The 8,990-nt window shown below is 30.9% G+C and overlaps 1 protein-coding gene across 1 annotated transcript; it reads left to right on the forward strand.

Annotated features, from left to right (window-relative positions):
• Positions 1–3,516: 3,516 nt before the first annotated feature.
• LOC149259371 (amino acid permease 4-like) lies at positions 3,517–8,436 on the forward strand. Its single transcript, XM_089418203.1, has 7 exons — positions 3,517–3,745; positions 4,257–4,490; positions 6,191–6,284; positions 6,396–6,610; positions 6,790–6,926; positions 7,024–7,251; positions 7,762–8,436. Exons 1-7 carry the CDS (start codon positions 3,601–3,603, stop codon positions 8,185–8,187), a joined length of 1,479 nt encoding a protein of 492 aa, XP_089274329.1. The 5' UTR covers positions 3,517–3,600; the 3' UTR covers positions 8,188–8,436.
• Positions 8,437–8,990: the final 554 nt, after the last annotated feature.

The raw sequence follows: 8,990 nt of genomic DNA on the forward strand, positions 1-8,990 counted from the left end.
AGCAAGTAGCTATTACTATACCTTTATTTTCTTTATTGTAACATTCAATTTAGAGTATTGAAAATTTTATGACGACCTTCACACCCAATATTATTCATTTCTCCACAATAGCTCTAGTCATAATTATAATTATATTTTAATCCTAGCTAATTGTAAGAATGAACTACCTCCAATTTATCATCATTAAATGCAATGGTTATTAATGCTTATGGAAAGTACCTATTACCATTAGCTTTATTTTTTTACATTAATTTTCATTTTAAAATAATTATAAATTTGTTGAGCACATTAAAATGTTTTTAGATAGCATTTTTTTGTGATCTGTAAATAACATAGCATCATCCACATAACATAACAACAACAACAAAACATAACATGTTATGAATATTCGTCTTATCTCTTCTCCATAATCCAATTTTTGAAATTAATGTATGAATATGTTGAATAATTTTAGAAAGAGAGGACATCTTCATTTGAAACCAATATTACTATTGATTTTGATTTCTAATTTTATTATTTATGGCTACCCTCAATTACATGCACATTTTCATAAAATTGGAAATTTGCTTCTCTTGGTTTAATGAAAATCTCATTTTCTTTGTTATAACAACTTTGGTGGTCAGCCCCAAGGGTTAGCTCCACTGGTTGAGTCCCCATTGTTAAGTTCATCGCCGATCGGGAGGTCGCAGGGTTCCAAGGGAAAGAAAAAAAAAACATCTTTGGTAGTCAATGGTTGTGTCTAAGATGAGAATCAATGTGAAAATGAGCTCTTATGTTTTTTTCATCTACCTAGTTATTTATTTTACTCTCTAAAATGGTAAGAGATATCTTGGAAAATAGGTCACTAGGTATCACTTCAAGTTAATATCTCAATAACAAGGAACATATGACAAATGACTTCAAATTGAATATATCCTTAAAAGTAGATGTGTATTTACAACCTAGTATTGAAGAGATTGCAATGTAACAAGATAAAAACAAAATCATAACTAAACTATTCAAAGAAGAGTAATTTGAGACAAGACCATTTGGCACCATTCTTGGAAGTTCTTTATGTGTGTGTGTATGTGTGAGAGAGAGAGAGATGGATCAAACCATCGTAGATCCATCTTAATTCAAGATCTTTTCAGAATTTGAAGATTGATGTCCCATTTTGTTTGGTATTTGGGAGGTTCATAATAGATCTGAAGTTAAGATGGATCTATGCTTGTTTATATTACTTGATTGAGTCATTTGTGAAAGTTGTTTTTAGACTTTTTATGGATGACTTGTGAAGGGGTCAATTAGCTCTATGTTTTCTTATCTCACTTGATTGAGCCACTTGTGAAATATGTTTCTATATTTTTATGGATGATGTGTGAAGGGGTTAATAAGCTCTTCTTGTTTCTTAAATAAAATATCATTTTTTGTTGTATAGTATGGCCTTTCAACATTGATTTACATTCTCCATCATAACAACCATTACAAGGTACTCTAATTAGGTTTTTTCTTCCAATCTTGAAATCGTTCCTCTTGCACCTAAAGAAAGTTTTGTTAAAATCCTACTCATTTCATTAACATAGGTAGGGCATGTCACACATTCTTGATCTCTCTATCTCTTTTTTAGGTAACAATTGAATCAATAACTAGAACATACAATCATCTACAACATTAGGGACCACACTACCTTGTTGCCTCCATAACCTCTACTCTGTATAATTGCATGTAATCCATATCGAATAGATTAGCTAGGAATGAACTAATGTGGGTGACATTAACATGCTAGTAATATTCTTAATCTTTCTTTTTATCCAATAAGAATATACATCTATGTTTTGGCAATTTAGTCATTACATAGAATTTTTAATTACTTTCTTTTCGATTTCATTTTAATTACTCTCTTTTCGATTTCATCTTTAGCCACTCTCCCAAAATTCTCCAATGCTATTGTGTGTTATGTGTATTCACCCATCCTACTAAACTCTAACTTACCATTACCAATCAAAAGCTCAAAGAAATTGCATAAAGATGATGAAAGTTTCCTATCACATTGATATCTACAATACCCATGAAATTTTTTGACCAACCACTCTAATTCATGTATATCAAATTCTTCCATCCATATAAAATCTTTATACCTGATAAATTTGTTTCCTTGCAAAAAAAATCCTTTAATACTATTAAAAGTTCTACCGCTTCCATTTATAAAAATTCCAAAACATCTTTTTCTAAACATATATAAGAATCAATCAACCTATAAAAATGATTTACTTTAAACATATAAATTACCTTAAATGTCTTATTTTTAAAATGTTGATGTAAGAAGAAAAACCCCTCTAAATGACCTTCATATGATGTATTCTTGGAATTATACATGTGTTTCTTTCTAATCCTGGAGTTCTACATAGAAGGTTTCTTTCTAATAAAAAAATTTTTAGACAAATCATTCATCTACCTTATCTTTATTTTTATTCTTTCTAATAAAAAAATTGCATAAACCATATCTTTATTTTTAGACAAATCATTCATCTACCTTATCTTTAGCCAGATCATTAATATTATATGCATAAACATAAAGGTTTTTTATTCCAACTGGTTGACAAATTCAACCAGCAATATAAGCTATTTAAATCATAGTGTTTAATTAAATGCTCTTTACTTACTTTTTTATGCATTTGGCAATATAACATGACGTGTATGTCAGGTTCATTGTTTCTTATTTACAAAATAGAATAAAGTATTTCCATTTCTATTTTTATATTTTAATAAGTATAAATCTAATCATAAAAAATCATGTAATGAAATCTAATCATAAAAAGTGGACAAACCAAATAATATAACTAGATTTTTTAATTTTCCTTTTTATTTAAATATTTCACTTTTAATTTTAAATTTTATTTAAACATTTCACTTTTAAGATTTCTATGATTAAAGTTGTAAAATTTATGTTTAATTTTTATTGAGAATATTATTTTAATAATTTGGTTGGTTAAAAGCTTGTTTTTTTGGACATAACATTTGACAGAAACTTGCATTTGCAGCTAAATATACCTTACTATTAATTTGACAATAAAATTATAATAAATTTTAAGATTTTAAAAAATACTATTTATTTTAGTAAATATTTTACAAATTTAATCGTATTTTTAAGAAAAACAAACAAACTGCAGACCAGTAAAGTCTATGAAACCTACGAGCGGGCAAGATGGCCAAGCTGCCTTTCTGCCAGAGAGCAGATTCCGGGATGGAGGCGCATGAACAATACGTACCTTCCATTTATTCGGATTTAACATTTACTGGGCAGGCTGCCCGAGTGTGCAGATTTCGAGATATTCTCGACCCCACCTGACACTCACGGTCACTGGTACCAATCTACCAGAGAGCTACAATCCAAATAAGAAACAGATTCTGCACAACCCAATTTTTATGCTTCTTATCCAGCGCCCCACGTGGCCCCAGATGAGCCATGAACGCAGACCAATACGAAGAATTCTATAATTTTCTACTCCACAATAATAAAGTACCAAGTCCCTCGTTTCATAGTGGAAGGATTGTTATAAAAGAGAATGCAGGCGGCCTACATTTCAATTCAGTGAAAGGTTTATAAATCGTTATGTTGCTATGGATCCAGAGGCCCCTCAGACTTCGCTTCCAGTAGAATTTTCTGTCACAGATATCTGTATAGAGGAGACCCCTCATAAAGAGACTTGGAATAACAGTGATTTGAAGAGTTTATTAGATGATGATGGCCGCCCGGCACGCGCAGGTAATTATGATTTTTGTTCACACAATTTGTATTAAGTAAAACTTTAACCTAATGTGCAAAATTAGGTTTTGCATTATTGGCATGGCGTTCTGCATTATTGGTATGGCATGGCTTTGTCCATTGAGGTGATAATTTGATAAGGGGTCATTTTGTAGAAATGGTGTTGTTTATTTGGATAATAAATTTGTTTAGGTAATTATTTTTATTGGAATTTGGTTATTGTTATTTTTCATTGGAATATAGTTATAATTATTGTTTTTCAAAAAATAAGAGGTTGAAATGATAGAAATAGCTTCAATATCATCAAAATTTTTTAGAAACCCAATTTTTTAAACTTATAACTATAACTAAAATTTCCAAACATCATGCAAAATCATGCAGAAATTTCTATTATTATTTTTGAGCTCAACTTCACCTAAGGACTACTTGTGCCTTATTTTGTCTCAGTGAAGTCTGTGGAATGTAAAGACTATACTTCAAGATTTGACTACTGTGAATGAATTGATTGCAGGTACCATGTGGACTGCAAGCGCTCATATTATCACGGCAGTGATAGGCTCAGGAGTGCTTTCGCTTGCATGGGCAATTTCTCAACTAGGATGGATAGCTGGACCTGGGGTTTTGGTTGCTTTCTCTTTCATAACGTTCTATACTTCTGCTTTGCTTGCCGACTGCTACAGATATCCTGATCCAGTAAAAGGAAAAAGAAACTACACCTACATGGATGCCGTTAAAGCAAACTTAGGTTGTTTGATACTAGATGGCTCTAATCTGAATTTTATTATCTGTTAGGTTGGTTTTTTTCAAAGTAATCTGCTTCTGATCAAGAAATCACAGCTACTGACCAGCGAATTCGAGATCAATTTTATTAGGCATTTTCTCTCAACCACTCACATTGACAGTTCCAAATCATTTCAGTGCATATACACTTGTGAATGAAAATGATAAAATATAAAAACCTTGTAAGTTTGCAAAATAAGGTCAAGTTTTGATTGGTGTAGAATTGTGAAAGGAGTTAAGCCTAACTTTATCAAATATTTTCACAAGTATTTAATAAATCAAATAACAAGAAAAACACATATACGAACATGTTCATACTTTTAAGAGCCCTCAAATCACAGCTCTAGAGTTCAAAAATACACAGTAATTTTGTTACTGAAAATATTCTATAGTAGTCAGTGGGTTCTAAATTATTTTTAAACTTTGGTTTTTATTTTTTATTTTTATTTTTAACCCAGAGGACTTAGTAGCCAGCCCTGACACATTTATCATTTATGTTTTATTTTTATTATAGTTAAAGTATAAATTATTTTCTTTTAATTCTTAATCATAACATTCATGTTTCATTTTTCTTACTGGGAATTTTTAACGTTCAGTTTTTAAATTTTTTTTTTTTCAACTCAGAAAACTTTATTTTCCCAACTCAGAGGATTTAATAGCACCTAGTAACCTGCCTAACACATTTATGTTTCATTCTTCTGAGATTTTTTACAGTTTATTATAGGTAAGCTCAAATTATTTTCCTTCAATCTTTAATTACAACATTTATGTTTCATTTTTTTTACCAGGCCATTGCCAATTGAGCTACCCAGCCCACAACCTATATTCATTTTAAGAAACATAATCATTTGGGTATTTTTGTTTTATTGGTGTTTTTTTTGTATGAGGTATCCCAATTAGTTTTCATTGCATTTAAAGTAGTGAGATGTTTTATAATCATTGTTTTACCCATGTCCTTTTTAATGAGGTATGTCAATTAGTTTTCATTGCATTTAAAGTAGTGAGATGTTTTATAATCATTGCTTTATTGATTTTTTTTTATTGGTATTCTTTTTCTATAATGTGTTTCAATTAGTTTTCATTGCATTTAACGTAGTGACACGTTTTACAATCATCATGTTTAGGAGAAAAGTTGGTATGAACATTTGAATACATTCATAGTAAAGTGCTCACATTCTAGTATGAGTTAATCACTTGTTATATTTAAAGTAATAAAGTGCTCACATTCTAGTATGAATTAATCACTTACTATATTTAAAGTAATTATTTACTTTATAGTCCAACACATAAGAGAAATTATTATAATAATTAGATCACATTCAAAAAAATCTTTACTATTCAATATGGGTATTTTTTTTATAAATAATTAAATTTAGAAAATAAAATTTAAATATACCAATAAACCTTATTTTAATAACATTAAATAAATTAAACTAAAAATAAATTCATTTTAACTTAATTTATTAATAGATAATAAAATTTCAATTTAATAATTATAATTTATTAATAATCCAAAAAAAATTGAATTAAAATGGTTAAAATTTAAGGTGAAGATGCAACCCCGCTAATTTAACTCCTGAGTAACCTTGATCAGTATGATTGATGAGTTATCCTCTGATATGTGAAAATGATACCCAATGTAATAAACTCTTTTGTTCTATTCAGGAGGCTTGCAAATTTGGCTTTGCGGTCTTACACAATATAGCATTTTATATGGCACTGCAATCGGCTACACCATCACTGCATCTATGAGTATGACGTGAGCTTTCTTCCCAACAAAATTAGTGTACAGTGTCAATGCCTGTTAGTAAATTTGAAATGAATATGGATTGAGAATGTTGTTAACAATGACAATGGTGAATGCTGTCAGGGCAATAAGACGGTCCAATTGTTTCCATGAAAATGGGAAGCAAGCTCCCTGCCACACCTCCGAAAATCCATATATGATTCTGTTTGGGATGTTCCAAATTTTATTATCTCAAATACCCGACTTCAACAGAATCTGGTGGCTTTCAATAGTAGCTGCAATTATGTCATTTGGCTATTCATCAATAGGACTTAGCCTTGCTCTTGCTAAAGTAGCAGGTATGCTTTTACTCTAATTCTCTTAAATTTAACTGTTAGGGGTTTTTTAATTGGTATATTTTTTTTTTTTTATAGTTGATGGGTAGAGGGTAATAATTCTCTTAATAAAAAAAACATAAATAAATAATTGCAATCTGAAACTTTTTGATTTGATGGGACTTCTGTTTGAGGATTTGCAGGAGGGCATATCCATGGTAGCGTTACTGGAGTAACAGTTGGTACAGTAACTTCTGCTCAGAAAATATGGGCTACGTTTCGAGCATTAGGAAATATTGCATTTGCCTATTCATTCTCCATGCTTCTCATCGAGATCCAGGTACCCCATGCTAGCTAAGGATTTTTTTTTTTTTTTACTAAGATTATTTGCCTTGTGGATGCCTAATGTGTAATTTTGCCCTGTAAATTTGCCAAAGGACACTATAAAATCACCTCCAGCAGAGAATAAAACCATGAAGAAGGCCACGCTGGTTGGTATCAGCATTACAACCACTTATTACATGTTATGCGGTTGCCTTGGATACGCGGCCTTTGGTGATAGATCGCCTGCAAATCTTTTGACTGGTTTTGGATTTTACAACCCTTTCTGGCTGGTCGACTTAGCTAATGTGTGCATAGTCGTTCACCTGGTTGGGGCATATCAAGTAAGAATTCCTGTATCACATTTTATTCAAAATTCAAAATTCCAGTGGAAATTATTCAAAATTCAAAATTCCAGTGGAAATTATTCAAAATTTAAAATAAGTTAGTGGAAATTATTCACAATTCAAAATAAGCTAGTGGAAATCATTATTTATTTGATTTGATTTTTTTTCGGATTTCTCACATAAAAAATGTTGGGTTAATGTTTTGAATTATTAAACGTAATGGTTAAGAGTATGAGGTTCAAAACTATAAGGGTAGAGTATGTATGCCTTCGTAGATTTAGCAGTCAAATCACTGTGGGGAAGTAAGTCCCTTGTCCACAAATAAAGAGGTCTGATACATCAATATAGTGTCTAACTTGACACTGACCTTCAAATTAGATAATAATAATAATTAGCCTTATTAATTAAGTAAATGTGGTTCATTAGTCTTGAAAATAAACTACAATTATTTATGTCATAAATCTGGAAGAAAAAAATCATCATTAATCATTGTTTTTTGTGTTTCAGGTCTTTGTACAACCCCTGTTTGCTTTCATTGAGCACTGGTCTTTTCATAAGTGGCCAAAAAGCTCATTTATTCACATGGAATACAGTGTTAATATACCTCGGTACGGTCTGTATAAGATCAGTGTTTTCAAATTGGTCTGGAGGACATGCTTTGTGGTAACCACAACCATTATTTCGATGATGCTGCCATTTTTCACTGATGTGCTATCACTTCTGGGAGCTCTAGGCTTTTGGCCTTTGACAGTGTATTTCCCTGTGGAAATGTATATAGTCCACAAGAAGATCCAGCGCTTTACAACTAAGTGGATGGTTCTACAGACTTTGAGTTTTGTCTGCTTGCTCGTGTCAGTGGCAGCTGCATGTGGGTCCATTGAAGGTGTTGTGCAAGATTTGAAAATGTACAAGCCCTTCAAGACAACATATTGAATTATTCCAAAAGTGAGCCTGACAGGATGATGCTGAAATTGATATTGAAACAGAAGAATCTAACTGCAAGTTGTTTCTTGGAATTTAGCCAGCACTTTTTGACACGCAGAAAAAGCTTGGTTCTGCACAACCACCCCTTGGTGGAGATATCTATGAATTTATGAATCGACCAGATTCCCCTAATGTGTATGCTTACATTTTTTGGTTTAAATAATTTGATGTGTTTTTTAATGCACAAGATTCCCACAATGTGTTGTATACTGCTTGTTTTCATACTCACGTTGAAAATATCTTCAGTAACATCTATACTTTTTTTTATTAATTAAGAACACGATAACTATTGAAATTAGAATGTTATTTTTTTATTAATTAATAACACAATAACTATTGAAATTGTTAATTGGTAAAGGTTAATTGTTTTATATATATTTTTTTATTATTGAAATTATGTGATATAGTTTTTTATAATTAATTAATTAATTTAAAAGGTTTTGAAAATTTCTATTTTTTTGAGGCATTACTCATAGGCTCACAGTGTAGGAGGATATAAGCAAGTTGTATTTCCAACTCCGGCCTCTGGAGTTTTGGTGTTTGGAATCGATTTGCAAGTAATCTCAACAATGTTCAAATCTGTGGAGGCCTTACCATAGGCCCATTGTGTAGGAAGATACAAGTGATATGAAAGCAAGTCCCATCACCAACTCTATCCTCTGAAATGTTAGTGTTTAGAATTGATTTGCAAGTATTCCCACCATTGTTCTAAATTTATTTTATACAAATTTAACAACACAAATCTATTATTT

This window comes from Pinus tabuliformis, chromosome 6, assembly GCF_031772625.1.
Source record: "Pinus tabuliformis cultivar Carrire ecotype Pingquan chromosome 6, CPIR1, whole genome shotgun sequence".
In the NCBI taxonomy this organism is placed as follows: domain Eukaryota; kingdom Viridiplantae; phylum Streptophyta; class Pinopsida; order Pinales; family Pinaceae; genus Pinus; species Pinus tabuliformis.

What these genes read in the sequence shown, in the direction of transcription:
- LOC149259371 (XM_089418203.1), top strand. Translation starts at nt 3,601, where the DNA reads ATGGATCCAGAGGCCCCTCAGACTTCGCTTCCAGTAGAATTTTCTGTC. An exon ending in TGCCGTTAAAGCAAACTTAG is followed by an intron (nt 4,491 to 6,190) that starts GTTGTTTGATAC and finishes TGTTCTATTCAG; the next exon opens with GAGGCTTGCAAATTTGGCTT. An exon ending in TGCTCTTGCTAAAGTAGCAG is followed by an intron (nt 6,611 to 6,789) that starts GTATGCTTTTAC and finishes GAGGATTTGCAG; the next exon opens with GAGGGCATATCCATGGTAGC.